General features: G+C 43.2%; 1 protein-coding gene across 1 annotated transcript in view; it reads right to left on the bottom strand.

Annotated features, from left to right (window-relative positions):
- Positions 1-922: 922 nt before the first annotated feature.
- Positions 923-17,811, bottom strand: part of LOC101542476 (NXPE family member 1) — a 31,116-nt gene continuing 14,227 nt past the window's right edge. The window contains exons 3-5 of the mRNA XM_004604708.2: positions 11,817-11,882; positions 1,995-2,203; positions 923-1,458 (exon numbers count right to left, since the gene is read on the bottom strand). Of these exons, the coding sequence (XP_004604765.2) occupies positions 923-1,458; positions 1,995-2,203; positions 11,817-11,882 (811 nt within the window). The remainder of the gene's footprint in view (positions 1,459-1,994; positions 2,204-11,816; positions 11,883-17,811) is intronic.

Genomic DNA, 17,811 nt, shown 5'->3' on the forward strand with positions numbered 1-17,811 from the left:
CCAGGTTGGCTGTGTGCCAAGCTAATGCCCTACCCACTTTCCTATTGCTCCAACCCCGAATCAGAACAGTTCTCATTCACATGGTGTTGGTGCTAAGCCAGGACATTAGGATGAGGCTCTAGATGCTGCCCTGCAAGCAGGAATCAGAACTGAGGCCCCACTTTTACATTAAGTGGGCAAGATAAAACTTGTGAGTCCGATGATCTGGAAAAGTACAGCATGCTCTCATATGCCCGCCTGGTCATACATTATCTTGGCAGTACAAAGCGGCAGTTTCCCCCTCTCTTACATATTGTTAATCCGGTTTAACCTTCAAGTATCAGTATGAGCCTTCTCTTTGTTTTTTTGTGTAACCGACCACAAGAATGTGGGGGATGTAACCTGTAGAGCGTATGTGTCCATAGGCTCCATATCTTCCTCTGACGTTTTAATCATTGCAACATAACTTTGACAACATAGCTTTGACAAGACAATGTATACCCTGATGTTATTTTAATGAACAATTATCCTATAACTGTTTGTACTCTCGTTAGTGATTCTTTCTCTGTGATGAAGTCATTGGGATGTAACTGATAAAAAAGTAGAAATAAAGGAAGCCTTTGGCAGTTGCTCTTGGTCAGGAGCCAGATCGATACCTTTACCCTCTGTGCTCTCTACACTCTTCTCGTGTGTCTTATCTCTGTGCCTCTGACCTATATATATCACTTCATGCAACAATATGGACAAGTTTGAAACATTGGCTAACTACTCTTGGGGACTCTATTGGCTTTTCATATCATACTGGCTGTCTTTGTTCTCCAATACCCTTCCATTGCAGACAGATTGTTTGGAATCTTCTATGTAACATAAATAAAACTTCCCTGACAAGACAAGGAGGGTTATCTGTGAGTATTGTTCCCCAGGGATTTTGGATACTTATGCTTTAGCAAATGTAGTTCAGGAACATGTTAATCTGATACTCAATCACCTGGTCAGGTGGATGAACACTGTTGGCACCGTAGGCAATGGTCATGTCCCAGGCATCAATAATGCCCACATTGAGGTCTTTGAAAATGTCCTTTGTGGTGAGATATTGAACGTAGCCGTGGAAGTCTCCAAACCACTCTGTGTTGATGTGCATCTCTCGGATATTTTCTGTCTTCACAATCACCTTAGTGGCCGGGCTTCTTATGAACAGCCGCTCAATAGCATTTCGGATGCTGATGGTCCTGCGAATGAAAATGTCAATGGGGAAGGGTCGGAAGTGTTGGCCAATGGTGATGACGATGACTGTGTTCTGGTCACCAGAAATCCGGTCAATTTCCTGACCAATGTGTGCTTCATCCATCACAGAGTAGAACTCCTGGGTGACGAAAGGGTAACTGTGCTTTACCCACCGAATTTGAGTGTGCCTGTCAGCATCCAGAAGCTGAAGCTTCTTAAACTTTCCAATTCCATGAATATCAAAATATTTTAGTTCTGATAAAAAGAATTTTCTTTTTACTAGGAAGCAGTGATTATTTAAAAGAAAACAACAACAACCAAAAAATCTTACCATTGCAAATTCTCATTCACCTAGACTGTTTTGTTTTCTTTTGGGGGTGGATCTTGTTAATTTTTTGTTTGAATTGTATTACTGCTGGGGGCTGGGGACTACTCCCAGATCAGTGCTCAGAGATCAAATCTGGGGCCCCACATGCAGAATATGTGCTCCATCCCTTTGAACCATCTCTCTGTCTCTCCAATGAGATCATTTCTAGGGGGAGAATGCTAAGAAAAGTACTTGCTCCTCTGTGTGAAATGTCAACCAAAATGTAAATTCATCATTGGAATATATAAAGAGAAACCAGTACTTCCCATGAAAGAAGGCTTCAGTGGTATTTTAAGCGTAAAGGCTCACACCTAGAAAGCTAAGTGAAGTACAACTCAAAACAGCCAACACAGGGGACTAGAAGCCTCTGTGAAAATACCTCAAAGTTGGCCTGAATTCCCAGAAGAAGGGAAAATTCACCTACTTTTGACAACTTTGGGGAAGTAGTAGATCCACTGGCGCAGTGTGGAGTCTCCCAGGAGATAAACGAGTTTTCCTTTCAAACAGTCAGTTGCCTTAGTGGTGTCAAACTGAGTCTGGTCACAGAATGTCATCACCCACCTTCCGCTCAAAGTGTAGCCTCCGGGGACGGTGACCTCCATGCCAATGCGGCATTTCTCTTTCTTTCTCTGTCTCTCCGGGGACAGAGATAGCGCTGAGGACAGAGGTGCCAGATGTGAGTGCTTGGATAGCGTAAGTTAAACATCTGTTCCTTCTCTCTTTGGCCTGTCTTAGCTCTAACTCAGATTCTACCTTTGTCTACAAAAATTAACTTTGTCCTACTACCTGCTTTGAAGAAAACAAATCACTCAGTGGAACCCTAGAAATCTCCCTGCTTGAAGTGAGAGAACCTCTAGGGCCCCTCCACTTAGATTTTCCCCTAAATCCAAATCCTCCCAATATTCCTGCTATTCTTCATCACCGGCCTGTCAAATACATTTGGGAACCTCTCCTCAAGGCCCTCTTGATCTTTTCTAATCTTATTTTTCAAAGCAAGATAGTATTTTTAATAAAAATTATTTAGAAAGATGTGAGGGAGAGAAAGGGGGAAGTGTGTGCTCAAGAGAGAACACGGGCTTCTCCAGAGTGGAAGTAGGCCAGCACAGAGACACAGACAAGCAAGCGAGATCTGTGCGCAAGGGAGAGCAACTCAGGCTTGGTCTTTCTTTTGAGATGTTTTGTGTCATGGTGATGCCACCCAATTCATTTCCTCCCAGGTCTGCTCACTGCCCTGCTGTTGTTGTCTTTGCCATAGTGCTGATTTGCTTTGTCTCTTCCTGAACCTAACAGCTGTGTCCTTGCATCTGAGTTTCATTACTGAGGCAATGATGTTTTTTTCCCTATAATTCTTTGTAAGAATATCAAGATTTTTTTTTATTTTGATGCCATACCCAGATGTGTTCATGGTTTATGCCTGGCTCTGTGCTCAGGGATCACTCCTGGTGAGGCTGAGGGGACCTGATGCTGTCCCAGGGATCAAATGGGGGTTGGTCGAATGCAAGGCAAGTGTCTTAACCTTTATTGTCCGATTGTTAAAAGTTTTAAACAATATAAAGGTGTGTAAGTTAAAAACTACAAATAGCTTAAAATACTTTCAGATATGCAGGGTACAGGGAGGAGAACAGAGGTGGAAAGAGATTGGGGAGAAGGAAGAAGATGAGAAGGGGACATAATGGGGTCAGGGGTCTCAGGTACATTAGTAATGTAGGGGAGTGGGATAACTCTGTATCCACACCACAGACTCAATACCACTGGAAACGTGAGATCCCACATATGACCACCAAACTTTAGAATGTGTCTGTCAAGGTGGCAGGCCTGGTAGGTGGGGGATGGAGGGAACTTGGAGATGCTGGTGCAGGAAATTGACATTGGTGCTAGAACTTTATATGTCTAAAACTCAGCTCTCAAGCACTCTGTAAATAAATCATGGTTGTCTAATTAGGAAAAAGTATGCAACAGTTTATTAGTCATCACCCTGCATCCCCATGATGTCGTTTCTGCTATATAAGCGGGGGCCTTCTGCCCTTTGTCGTCATCTCTCTCACACCCATTGCCATCTCTCACACAATCTCCATTCTGATCTCTGTATCTACCAACTTGTTCATTTTTTAAAAAATTGTTTTGATGCTACATGTAACAGATTATCTGATATTTGACTTTTTCTGTCTTATTTCACATACCATCATACCCTCCAGGTCCAACCATGTTACACGCATATTTTATTCTTTATCATGATTGAATAATATTCCATGGAAGCTGCTCTAGCTTCAGAGGGGACTCGATTCTGTGAAACGGGGAAGTATATTCAGTGAAATGGGTATACAGTGTGATCTCCAGGGATTATGAAACTGCTGTGGAGGTTGTGAAAAATTTGGGAACAGCAAATGGCTTCTGGACATTCAGGGACCAAAAATTAAAAAAAAAAATGTAATGATTCTAAAGTGTTTCTGGCAGCATTCGCTCATAACGCATCTCAGGAGCAGCGAGTGGATAAGACCTGGCACATAACAAATCTCTTTTAAAATTGAGGTCATTGGGGATGAGTAATAGCCCAGTAGGTAGGGTGTTTGCCTTGCATGTGGCAGACCTGGGGTCGATTCCCAGGAGTAATTCCTGAGTGCAGAGCCAGGAGTAATAACCCCTGAGAATCACTGGGTATGATGCAAAAAGCAAATAAACAAATAAATAAAAATTTTTAAAAATGGGGCCATTGCTTACAAGAGCCCCAAATCCCAATTTTAGGGATATATGCTTAAAACATTCGTTCTTCGAGTGTTTGTCATCCACCACCAACATCAGGTACATATCCTGCTGCACCGCTACTCACTGCCACCTGCTTTAGACCCTTGTCCCTTGCCCCACTTGTGACCTCAGCTACGTGGTCTGCACACAGAGTTTGGTTTATTTAATTTTGCTTGTTAGGGAACAGACAAAATGCAGCTTTGATCTGTATCCCATAGAGGAGTGGGAGCATCTGATACCTGTCTTTCTCCTTTTGATTTATTGACTTAGTTTCCCCTTCCAGTTTCCATCAAGTTGTTCAAAAACAAGGTGTTCAATTTTATTTTGCATTTTGGGGTGAACCTATAGTTTCTTTTCCTTTTGTATTTTTTGTAGTTGTGCTTGGGGGACCTTATTATGCATTTTGGGGTGAATCTATAGTTCCTTTTCTTTTTGTTTCCTTTTTGGTGTCACATTCAGTAGTGCTTGTGAGACCTTGCAGTGCCAAGAGCGAACTTGGGGCTCCTGTGTGCAAGCCTGCATGCCACCCCCCTGAGCCATCTGCCCACTGCTCCTGGGACCTCACCTTTAACTACTCATCTGTCACTGGGTGTTTGTTCTGCTTCCATTTCTTGGTCATATCATCTTTGTCGATGTCTTCTAGGGTTTCCAGTGTAGTGGCATGAAGTCATTCGTAGGAATCTCTAGCGTCCTTTGAATTTCTGCAGTGCTGAAGTTCTCCCCTTCATCTTTCATAGATTAATTTGGATTTTCTCCCTTTTGTTTCTCAGGGAGCTCACCTAGGTGCCAGTTTTGTTTTGTTTGTGAAGAACTTAGCTCTTGGTGTCATGGATCTTCTCTATTGTCTTTTTAGTTCTGTTTCATTTCCTTATTTACACTCTAATTTTTATTATTTGCTTTCTATTGACTTGTGACTGCAATTTTTCCTTTTCTAGATCCTTTAAATGTGTGTGGCTGGATGTTTCGAAATCAGTTGTTTCCTCATGTATTCCTGCCTTGCTACATAATTACCTCTTGCTGCTGTGTGTTAATATTTGGGGATGGTGTTATATAATTGTCTAGTTTTACTCATTTGCATGTGACACTTTTTCCCCAGCACCATTTATTGAAGAGACCGTCTTTTCTGCATTGTATATTTTTGGCTTTTTGGTCATAAATGGAATATATATGTTTGTGTTTATTTTTGGACTCATTACCTGTTCCATTGATTTCTGTCACTGTTAATGCCAGTACTATACTGTTTAGATTAAATCTTAGCTTTTATATATAATTTGATAGTAGGAATGTTGGTGCCTATAGCATTGTTCCTTTTTTTCTGAATATTTAGCTGTTTGGGGTCTTTTATGGTTCTACACAGATTGTTGCATTTTTTTTCCTTTGGGAAAGGCATTGAAATACAGGTATCATATTGATATACCTGTATGTATAGTATAGATTGCTTTGGGTAGAATGTGTATTTTGACAATATTCAGTCATGAGTATGGAATATTCCACTTGTATCTTCTCTCTAATTTCTTTCATTAATATTATATTTTCTATTGCTCATCTTCAACTTAGGGATTTTGTTGTAGTGTTAGTAAATTAGATTTTCTTTTTTCTTATAAGTCATTACTATCATTATCTATTTATATCAGTAACAGTTTTTTCCTCCAAAATATGTATGTTTGTACATTGATTTTGTTCTAATTCCTGGATTCATTGTCAGAGTGTTTACAAAATTTTTTTTGTGTCTTCATTACTTATTTATTCTTCTGTTGGTGAGCACTTAAGTTCTTTCTAGTTCTTGGCTATTGTAAGTAATGCTACAATAAACATGAATGTGCATATTTAGGCAATATAAATGGTTTTATAAAACCATTTTTGGAGCTAGGAGAACTGGATCATATGTTTTTATATTTCTAGTTTTTATAAAACAGTAATTTCCATACTGTGCCAGAGAGATAATGCGAGAGTTAAGACATGCTTTCCTTGCAAGCAGCCAACACGGGTTTGATTCACTTTATGACTCCAAGAACAGAGCTGGAGGAAGCCTTCAGCATTGCTAGGTATGTCCCCAGCTTATCCCACCACCACCACCACCACCACCACACACACACACACACACACACACACACACACACACGAAACCAAACCCAACCACCCCCGCCTTCCATATTGTTTCCATAATGACTACACTACTAATCTATTGCCCCTCTTATGGTGTACAGGAATTTCCCTTTCTCTACCACTTACTATTATCATTTGGATAATAGCCATTCTCACAGATGTGAGATTACATCTCATTGTTGCTTTGCCTTGCATTTCCATAGTAAGTGTGTGTGTGTGTGTGTGTGTGTGTGTGTGTCTCCTTTCTGATTTTGGAATCAGGGTAATCTGTTTTCCCTTTTTAACTTATTGGAAGCAATATTAGAAGGATAAGCTGTTTTTTGTAAGCTCAGTAAATTTTACAGTAGAAGCCACCTGACCCTTGTCTTTTGCTTCATGGGACCCTTTTGATTATTCTTTTCTTTTCCACAATTGTCTGTGTAGAGTTTCTCTTTCAAATTCTGTGTCCTCCTCCTCCTCCTCATCATCATCATCTCATCATTATTGTTGTTTTGACACACAGGGAGGTGCTCAGGAACTTCATCTCATGCCAGGGAGTGTTTATTGAAGGTGAGGTGCAGGGGAGGAACAAAGCAGTGTTGGGGGCTACTGCCAGCAGGGTCTGCTTCCCTGCCCTGGGGGACCGTTCCGTGACAGGGATTCACGTGTTCATCCTGTTGCACTCTCTCTGGCCCAGGTGCCAGGGATTGAACCCGGATATTCTGCATGCAAAGTACACGCTTCTGAACTTTAAGCTCTTTTCCCAACCCTATATTCAATCTTAAAATGTGTTTCTAGGAATTGACCCACTTCTGCTTTCTCTAATTTGTTGTAATACAGATGTTTCTAAAATTCTCTGAATCATTTGTGTTTATGTAGTGTTTGACCTTTTAAAATTTGATTTGTAATTTTTCTTTCTGATCATATTCATGTATGCTCTGATTTTTATTTTTGAGGGGGGATACCCTGCAGTTCCCAGGGGACCTGTGATACTGGGGTTCAAACTTGGGTTTCCAGCACATCCTAAAGACCTTTGAACAACCAGCCTGATTTTTTGAGGGTTAGTGTCTATTTTGGGGTCCATCTTGTATTCCCAAGACTGATCCATGTGCACTGAAGAATGCATGTTCTGTCCGGGGTAGAAGTCCAGGTCCTCTGCCACTTACAGCCAGTGTTTCCTTTGGGATTTCTTGTGCTGTGGTGGAAGTAAGGCGCTCAAACCTGTTCCATGCCCCTTTTCAAGTCTGTTAGGATTTGTTTATAGGTCTGGGTGCTCCTGCGCTGCATAAGAAGCATTATGTCTTCTTGCTGCATGGATCCCTTTATCAAACTTCTCTATATGTAACTCTCTAAGTTACATGGTTCCTGCTTTAAAAATATTCCCTTTGGCTTGGAGTGCCACTTTCACCTCTCTACTTCAAATCTTTTTGTTTTGATGCCTAAGTGAGTCTCTCGAGGTAGCATGTCACGTTATAAAATTTCAGCTGCCCTTTTTTTTTTTATTTAGAGCCAAAGGCACTGAACAACTAATCATTGCAAATGGCATGAGTTACTAATCAAGAAGCACTAACAGTAATTTTTGATATGAGGTTTTGCTGGAGCCATTTAATACTTTGTTGTTGTGGTTGTTGTTGTTGTGTGGATTTCCTTTCATTTAATAATTTTTCAAAAATAATTTATTTATTTAGAATCTTCGGGTCAAACCCAGTGATGCTCAGGGGCTACTCCTGGCTCTGCACTCAGGAGTTACTCCTGGCAGTGCTCAGGGACCATATAGGATGCTGGGGATCAAACCTGGGTTGGCCATGTGCAAGGCAAACAGCCTCCCCCCACTGGCTATTGCTCTGGTCCCCTGAAATTGTTTTCAATAGATAATTTCATTACTACAATTATTGTATTGGAGGTATTAGAGTGAATCCTGCAGCTTTTGCTTGCCTGTGAAAGCCTTTACTTCTCTCAAGTTAGAGAGAGATTTGCAAGGTAGAGTATTCTTGACTACAGTGTGTGTGTGTGTGTGTTTGTGCGTGTGTGTGTGTGTGTATGTGTCAGTCACACCCAGCACTGATCAGGGCGGGCTACTCTGTGCTAGGGGAGGGAGTTGGGGGTCAAGCGTACACTCTGTTACCTGCTGTCAAGTTGCAGTTTTTGTCTCTGAGTATTTTGAATATTCCTCCACTCTCCCCCAGTCTGTGAATTTTCTGCTGAGAATTTAGGTGATAACTTTGATGGAAGCACCTTTCTATGTTTCCTGCTTCTTTTCCCTGGACATCTTTTTGTATTATTTGTTGTGGACTTAAACATCTTTCCATTAGCATGTATATTGGTCTAAGTGCTCTGTCTCGAGGTCAGCTGGCCTTTCTCGGCCTTTCCCAGCCTCGCGTAGCAGCTGTGCCCCAGCTTTGGGCTGTCCATAGCTATTATTCCATTGAGTAATTTCGTTCTCCTCTCTCTCACCCCCTGTCCCATTTGGGCTTCCTGCTATTTTGTGTGTGTGTGTGTGGGTGGGTGGGTGGGGGTGCCTTTTCTAGTGGTTTTCCATACCGCTCACAGTATTCCTTTTTCACAATCTTATTTCTCATCTCCAGGAACTGTGTCTATCCCTGAGTCTGTGGTCTCACCGACCCCTCCCGGGCTCACTCTCCTTAGCTTTTCCAGCACTCTTTTGTTTGTCTTTTTCATCCTGAATTGGGTTGTTCCTAGCTTCAGTTTCTAGCTTCTGCTTATTAACTTATTCCTGAGCTGACTGAATTGCTTTGCCAGAGCTTCCTTGTATCTCTGAGTGATCCACAAGAGCCATTATGAATTTCCCATCCCTTAGGCCAGGTTTGTTCCTGTCTTTTAGTTTGGTTGTTGGAGAAGCGTCCTCTCCTTGGGAGGCCTTACTATCTTCAGCCTCAAGTCCCGAGTGCTATTGTCTTTTTTGGCCATTTGGCTACTAGCCTATCTTTTAAAGTTTGTTTTTTTTTAATCAAGGCACCGTGATTTATTCGTAGTCGAGTTTCAGTGTTTTAAATCATCCCTGACTCTTGGGCTTAAAATGGAAGCGTTAGAAGTTCACCTAGTCAGCACTAAGTTGTGCATCTTTGACATTTCCAGTAGGTGGTGCTATGTCTTCATTTTCGGTTCCTGATGGCCATTCTAGGTGCCAGGGAAGCAGAGGGCTGCAGCAGAGAGCTTGGGGAGGGGGGCTATTTTGTGGGTGTGACCCCACTGTCCTTGCTTCTTCATTGTTCCAGATCTGAGCCTCAGCAGTCTGTCTTGGCACCCCTCCTCGAGGTTCAGTTCTATTGTTTTGGTGCTTGGGCCACACCCTGCTGTGCTCAAGGCTTACACCTGGGTACCATATGCAGTGCTGGGGAGGGAACTGGGGTTGGATGTCTTGTCGGGGTTCTGCTGTGTGGAGCCCCTCAGCTCCTCTGCCTTGGTCCTCCCAGACCCCTCTCCTCTCCTCTCCTCCCTACTGCGCAGGTGCAGGGCGTGCTGTGGGGTTCTCCCAGCTCTGTCCCATTTCTTTTTTTCCCCTTTAGCTATTTTGGGTCATACTCAGCGATGCTCAGGGGTTACCCCTGGCTCTCCACTCTGAAGTCTAGTGATGCTCGGGGGACCATATAGAATGCCGGGGATCAAACCCGGGTCAGCCGCATACAAGACAAACTCCTTACCCACTGGACTATCACTCTGCCCCCTTGTTCCATTTCTTTCCTTTTTTTTTTCTTTTTGGGTCATACCCAACGATGCTTTTAGTAGCTTGCTGGGCTCTCCAAGATGGATGGAGGACTTGAACCTGGGTCGGCTGGCTGTCCGCATGCAAGGCAAATGCCCTACCTGCTGTGCTACCCGTGGCATATTCAATATGCCAAAAAAAGTAACAACAAGTCTCACAATGGAGACGTTACTGGTGCCCACTCGAGCAAATTGATGAACAATGGGACAACAGTGCTACAGTGCTACCCAGGGATGTTCAGGCGTTCCTCCTGGCTCTGCACTCAGGAATTACTCCTGGTGGTGCTTGGGTGACCATATGGGATGCTGAGGATTGAACTTGTGTCGGGCTGCGTGCATTGCAAACACCCTACCCGCTGTACTAATGCTCTTCCCTCCCCTCTTGTTCCATTTCTAACTGGGTGTTTGTTCTGTGAGTGAGGTGGGAGTGTCCACTACGCCTAGCTGGCCAGTTGAGTGGACGTCAAATTGTGACCTAACTGAGGCCTCTCTCTGCCTCTAGTGTCTCTTAGTCTCTTAGTATCTGTCATGCTCAGTCAGTAGAGGAGCAATTACAGCTGCTCCATGACTGTTGCCGGTAAACCCAGAGGCTTTAGGGAGCATAGTTTCCAAGGTAAGGTCCTGTACCTATAATTCCTTTGAAGTCACGGGGTTGTATGTTTCCACCAAAGATCATTTGACAAAATGAAAGCTTCATACAAAATTGCTAAGTCGCATCAGGTGAGGATTAGGAAGTCCTGTCCAGGGAACTTGGATAACCAACCCAAAACATCTTTACTCAAACATGGTGAGTAGGCCTCAGAGCTCTGTACTTGAGGATCTCTGGGATAACTAGCTCTAGAAGTGCACTTGCAGATGTAGATGAGGGAGGGAGGGAAGGAGGGAGGGAGGGAGGGGGAGAGAGAGAGGGAGAGGGGAAAGAGAGGGAAAGAGAGAGGGAAAGAGGGAGGGAAAGAGAGAGGGAAAGAGAGGGAAAGAGAGGGAAAGAGAGAGAAAGAGAGAGGGAAAGAGAGAGGGAAAGGGGGAGGGAAAGGGGGAGGGAAAGGGGGAGAAAGAGAAATAAGAAAGAAATCAAGGAGTCCTTGCATTCAACCAACACAGGTTCAATGCCCATCACCATATACAGTCCTCTGAGCCCCACCAGGAGTGATTCCTGAGCACAGAGCCAGGAGCAAGTCCTGAGCACTGCTGAATGTAGTCCCCAAAATAGGAGAAAGAGAGAGAGAGAAAGAGAGAAAGAAAGAGAGAAAAAAGAAAGAAAGAAAGAAAGAAAGAAAGAAAGAAAGAAAGAAAGAAAGAAAGAAAGAAAGAAAGAAAGAAAGAAAGAAAGAAAGAAAGAAAGAAAGAAAGAAAGAGAAAGAAAGAAAATGCCTTGCAGGCAGTTGAACAAATTTGAAGAAGCCTGGCATCACTTATGGTCCACTGGCACCAGCAGCTATGATCCTTGAGCACATCGGGTGTGGTCCCCAAACACACAGGACACTAATACTTTCTTCCTCTTGGATACCTTGAGATGAAATCACTTATCAACAGTTTGCAACTGTTTCCTTGGATTAATTTCTCTTTGATGTTCATTGGGATTGATACCATAGAGATCTGGTAGAAGTGGTGGTCCAGGAACAACATGCCCACTTGAGCTTACTCTCCTGTGGTTAGAGCCTGCGCCCGGCACCACCTGCCACAGGACAGAGCCGACTTACCGTCACATCTGGAGACACTAATGGGTTTAAGTTGTTTCAGCATTTCCACTCCCACTTTGGACCTTGGAAAACAGGACAATGAATTAGTCTGATGTCTGTCCAGACATGAGGAGAATAGAAGACATTCACTCCAGAATAAAGGATTTATTTTTTTCCCCTGTGACTGAAAGTGTGTATTTATGTATTGGTATTGATATAAATCACTGTGTATGGAGGACGAGTTTTAGAAGATTGTTTTTCTTCCTGGGACTCCCCAAGATCTAACAGTGTTCTGCTCTTCTGCTCCCTGCCATCACTGTGTCCTAAACTCTGAGCTTCGGAGTATTTAATTCACAAATTATGTCTCATCCTGCTTTATCACTCTTCAGTTCAAACACCTTGTCTTGGATTACTACGAGCTGCTAATTGGACATACCATTTCCATTCTATCCCCCATAAATTCAACACAATTGCCAGGAACCCTAATTAAACTGTAGTACTTTTATTTTTTAAAAAATAATGTTGACTTGGGGGCTTATCTGCTAAAGCTCAGGGGTTACTCCTGGTTCTGCACTCAAAAATTACTCTTGGCGGTGCTCAGGGGACCATGTGGGATGCTGGGGATCGAACCTTTGTTGCCCACATGCAGGCGAGTGCGCTACCCACTGAACTATCACTCCAACCCCTGAAGTACTTTTATTTATTTATTTATTTATTTATTTATTTATTTTTAATTTTAATTTTTTTATTGAGTCACCATGTGGTAAGTTACAAAGTTTTCAGGTTTAAATCTCAGTTATACAATGCTCGAATACCCATCCCTTCACCAGTGCACATATTCCACCACCAAGAATCTCAGTATAGCTCCACCCCACAGCCCCACATCCCTAACCCCCCCCACGCCCCTAGCCCCCCCACCCCTAGCCCCCCGCCTGTGTAACTAATAAATTTCACTTTACTTTCACTTTGATTGCATACAATATTTCAACAAAACTCACTATTATTGTTTGGAGAGTCTCTCCCCTAAAGTCAGACCTGCTGAAAAGGAAGCATTAGATAATTTGTTTTCCATTGCTGAGGATGAAGAGGTATGAGGTCGAGTGACCACACTTAGCGGCCTTTTGGTTTTGGGTTTCTGTATTTTAGTATTTTAGTAACTAAGTCCAGAGAGATATCTGCCAGAAGTTGCATCGTTGCCAACTTGTACTTCTCAGTTACATTATATTCCACATATGAGTGCAATCTTTCTATGTCTGTCTCTTTCTTTCTGACTCATTTCACTCAACATGATACTTTCCATGTTAATCCATTTATATGCAAATTTCATGACTTCATGTTTTCTGACGGCTACATAGTATTCCATTGTGTAGATGTACCAGAGTTTCTTTAACCAGTCATCTGTTTTTTTCAGATTCTGGCTATTGTAAACAGTGCTGCAATGAACATAGAAATACATATGCCATCTCTACTATACCGTTTTGCCTCTCCGGGATATATTCCCAGGAGTGGTATTGCTGGGTCAAATGGAAGCTCAATTTCTAATTTTTTGAGAATCGTCCATATTGTTTTCCAAAAGGGCTGAAGCGAGCGCTCCTGAAATTCATATGGAACAATAAGCCCCCACGAATAGCTAAAGCAATTCTTGGGAAAAAGAAAATGGGAGGAATCAACCTCCCCAACTTCCAACTCTACTACAAAGCAGTAGTCATTAAAACAGCTTGGTACTGGAACAAAGGCAGAGCGGCAGACCAATGGAACAGGGTTGAATACTCTGACACATCCCCCCAAATATATGACCACCTAATCTTTGATAAGGGAGCAAAAAAGGTGAAGTGGAGCAAGGAAAGCATGTTTAACAAATTGTGCTGGCAAAACTTGACAGCTACATGCAAAAAAATGGGCTTAGACCTCCACCTATCACCATGTACAAAAGTCAGATCAAAATGGATTAAGGACCTCAACATCAGACCAGAATCCCTAAGGTACATTGAAGACAAGGTCGGCAAAACCCTCCACGACATTGAAGCCAAAGGTATCTTCAAAGCTGACACGCCACTGGCCAAGCAAGTGAAAACAGAGATAAATGAATGGGACTATCTCAAACTAAGAAGCTTCTGCACCTCAAGAGAAACAGTGACCGAAGTACAAAGACAATCTACAGAATGGGAAAGGATATTTATGCAGTACCCATACGATAAAGGGTTGATAACAAGGATATACAATGCACTGGTTGAACTCCACAAGAAGAAAACTGCCAACCCGATCAAAAAATGGGGTGACGAAATGAACAGAAACTTTCCTAAAGAAGAAATCCGAATGGCTCAGAGGCACATGAGAAAATGTTCCACATCACTAATCATCAGGGAAATGCAGATCAAAACAACCATGAGATATCATCTCACACCACAGAGACTGGCCCACATCCCAAAAAACAAAAGCAACCGGTGTTGGCGTGGATGCGGGGAGAAAGGGACTCTTCTTCACTGCTGGTGGGAATGCCGACTGGTTCAGCCCTTTTGGAAAACAATATGAACGATTCTCAAAAAATTAGAAATTGAGCTTCCATTTGACCCAGCAATTCCACTCCTGGGAATATATCCCGGAGAGGCAAAAAGGTATAGTAGAGATGGCATATGTATTTCTATGTTCATTGCAGCACTGTTTACAATAGCCAGAATCTGGAAAAAACCTGAAGTACTTTTTAAAACCCACACTGTCTGTTCAGTAAAGAGTTCAGGCCTCTGAACAGGACATCCAGACCCTCTTATCCTGGGGCACTTGCTTTCCTCTAAATCTATGACTCCTGCCATGTTTTTCTGCAATTTTCCCCTATAAAGATACTTTCAGAAGGATGGGTAAGCGCTCCATCCATTGCTGTTACCCTAATATCTGTGAGTGTTTGACAGGAAGTCCTGTTCAATCTGATGCATGCATAGAGAGGATATGTTTGCCTTCCAGAAGTGATGACTGCCTCAGAGATTTTGCTTTCCCTTTGCATGGCTCTGAGTCATGTTAGGGGTAAGTTGGTGGTGGACAGAAAGGGGACTCAGGGGTGAAAGGGAGACCCAGGTTCCCGCAGAGCTAAGTGGGACTTGATTCTTTGATGTGCTTGTCAGGTTCAGTCCTGGGAGGGGAGGAACATTCCTGCTCTGCATTTGGGAGCAGAATTGGTTTAGGGGGCTCAGAGGAGATCTGGTGATTGGAATCACTCATGATAAAGGAACAGAACAGACATCCAAGTGCTACTAGCTCTTGCTGAAGGGAATCAGACCATATAGCTCAGGAGCCAGAGCTTGGGGAACTCAGAAGGATTCCAGAATGGATTCTCAACTTATGTGTAAGAGGACAATGGCTATTGAAGAACAAGGTGTCGCCGGGAAAAGTCTTGAACACAGAGGTGAGGCTGGACCACCTCAGCACTGCAGACAGACTATGCGAGAAGGAGAGGAGATATAACTCCTTGCTAGGTCTGCAAGATCCATGGCATGGAGCCCTGGTGGGGCAGGGGGAAGCCAGACACTGTGGGGCAAGTAGTATCTCTGATCTTGCCCCATAGGGACAGCCCTGACACATGCCAGGGTCAGCTTTCGGGAATGTGACTGTGACAGGGAAGGGGACAGGTAAGAGGGACAGACTGCGCATGGGATCAGGACAGATTTGGATCATCTATGCCACGCCCACATTCTGAGCAGGAAACATGGTGGGTGCCCATCCACCTGTTTGGATCCTTTGGAGGGGATTTTATTTTCTGGTTCTTGAACCTGGTGTGTCCGTGGCCATGCAAGGGTGCTGAGAACTAACCCTAACTACTGGCAAGTGTGTCTTCTGGTTCCAGATGCCCAAGGGGTGCTCTAATAAGAGGCAGGATAAATGACTGCACAGCCAACAGCAGACCCGGAGGCCTCCCAGGTTGTTGAAGTATGCAGTTCCGCCTTGCAGCTCCGCTGACCTGCAGATCTGGGGATGACCCCCTGGATACTTGGAGGGTCCAGCAGTGCCCAAGCCAAGAGAAGGGCTAACGGAACCAAGTGCCCTGTTGGTTAGGGACCCTGCAAGTATGACTGATTCTGGTTGAGATCACAAAGTGTTTTCAGCTTGAAAACTGCTTCTCTTGCTCTGCCCAAGAGAGAGGTCTGGTTTCTAGTCCACTCACAGCGGAATGTAGCCCAAAGGTGCATGGAGCGCAAAAAGCTGTGCTGGGTGGACAGAGCACAACTGTGCTTTCCTGTCTACAGGGCGAACCCAGGGTCCTCAGCAGTCAGGGAAGTGGGTGCAGTCTTAGGTCTGACTCTGACCCTCAACGCTGAGTTTCATATGATCTTGGTCCAGGCCTATGGTCCTGTTAGGCTAGAACAGCTAATTCTTAGTCTCATCTATTATCCAGCATATCCCCAGTGCGAAACATCTGGTAAAGCGGCCAGAGAATCCAGGAACCCATAGAGCTCATCCTGACCTAAGCGAGCAAGGAGCATCCCCATTGGCCCCCTCTCGGGGAGACAGTTGTCTCACCCCAGACAGTGGCAGGAACTCAGGTGGGGTTGTTTCTGCCCAAACAAATCTATATTTTCTGAAAATAAAGTCGTTTACTCCGATGTACCTGTATTAGGATCAGGAAGCAAGGGTCGTAAAAATATCAGGTGAATAAGACAGTACCAGGGAATCAAACTTCTTTGTAGTGGACTCTAGAGAAGTGGAATTGACTTCGACTCTATGAACTGAACCCAAGATTTCAGCAGGCTTTCAAATGTAAAACTGATCCTTTGTTTGTGCAGAAGAATCGGTGGTTGGGGCTGGAGAGATAGTAGGGCATTTGCCTTGTACACAGCTGACCAGGTTCGATCTCTGGCATCCCTATGGTGCCCCAAGCATCACCAGAAGTAATTCCTGAGTGTAGAGCCAGAAATAACCCCTGAGTATTGCCAGCTGTGGTCCAAAAACCAAACCAACAACAACAAAACCCCAATAATAATCAGTGGCTTGGACCATAGGAAATTTGAAACTGTCAGAGGAGCAAAAAGAAAATACAAGAATGCAAAAGGACAAAGAAAGTTCAGGGGAATTAGGGTGCTAATGACAGAACCAACACACTATGAGGGCTATAGAGACAAGGGAAGGAGCAGAAAGTATTTTTCATGGCTGAAAGATTCCTGAACCTGGGAAGGACCCAGATGAATGAACCCTTTATAGGGCCTCACTGATCTACATAATGCTTGCCCAGTGTCAAGACGAAAACCTCAGCAAGAGCAAAGAGGAAACTATACGAGGGTCACTCATACTACGACTGGCAAATTCGTATTTTCAGATTGTTTGGCAACATAATCAAGATAATAAAAAAAATTATTGCCAACTAAGAAGTTTGTGACTGCTTATCTGTCCATAAATGGAAGAAGGAACAGGATATTCCTAAACAAACAAAAGCTGGGGAGTCTATTCTCACCTGGTCTGTGTTTCTAAAGTGATTTCCATGAGTTGAAAGTGAAAATAGAAACATTATAAAACCATAAATGTGACTTTGAAAATGGTAACTATTCAGTCATAAAGATTAAAAAAGTAATAATTATGACCTTAACTACAGATTGTTTTCAGTTGCACAATATAAAGACAAATTCCAGGAAAAATAATTAATATAGCACGAGGAGAAAAAGAAGTAAAAGTATAAAGTTTATGAACTCTGTTGAAATGGTCAGTATTATTTCTTTTTAGAGGACAACTTTCAGTGACATTCAGCCATCTGGCTGGGCATAGGGTGCTGGATATTGAACCTAACCCTGTACTGCCTGCTGGTCTCTGACACGATCAGTTTTCAGCAGGCTGTTGTGAGTTTATGATTTTATGTGTGCCTCATGGTAACCACAAGGGAAAGTTATATACTAATTACAAGAACTCACTGAAGGATAATAAACATAACAAAGCATAATACCAAAGACATCAAGACGCAAACAAGGAGGATTAGAAACAACAAAACGGCAATGAGAAGTCTTTAACTTATCGATAATGACTTTAAATAGAAAT

The sequence above is a fragment of the Sorex araneus genome, chromosome 3 (assembly GCF_027595985.1).
Source record: "Sorex araneus isolate mSorAra2 chromosome 3, mSorAra2.pri, whole genome shotgun sequence".
NCBI lineage: Eukaryota > Metazoa > Chordata > Mammalia > Eulipotyphla > Soricidae > Sorex > Sorex araneus.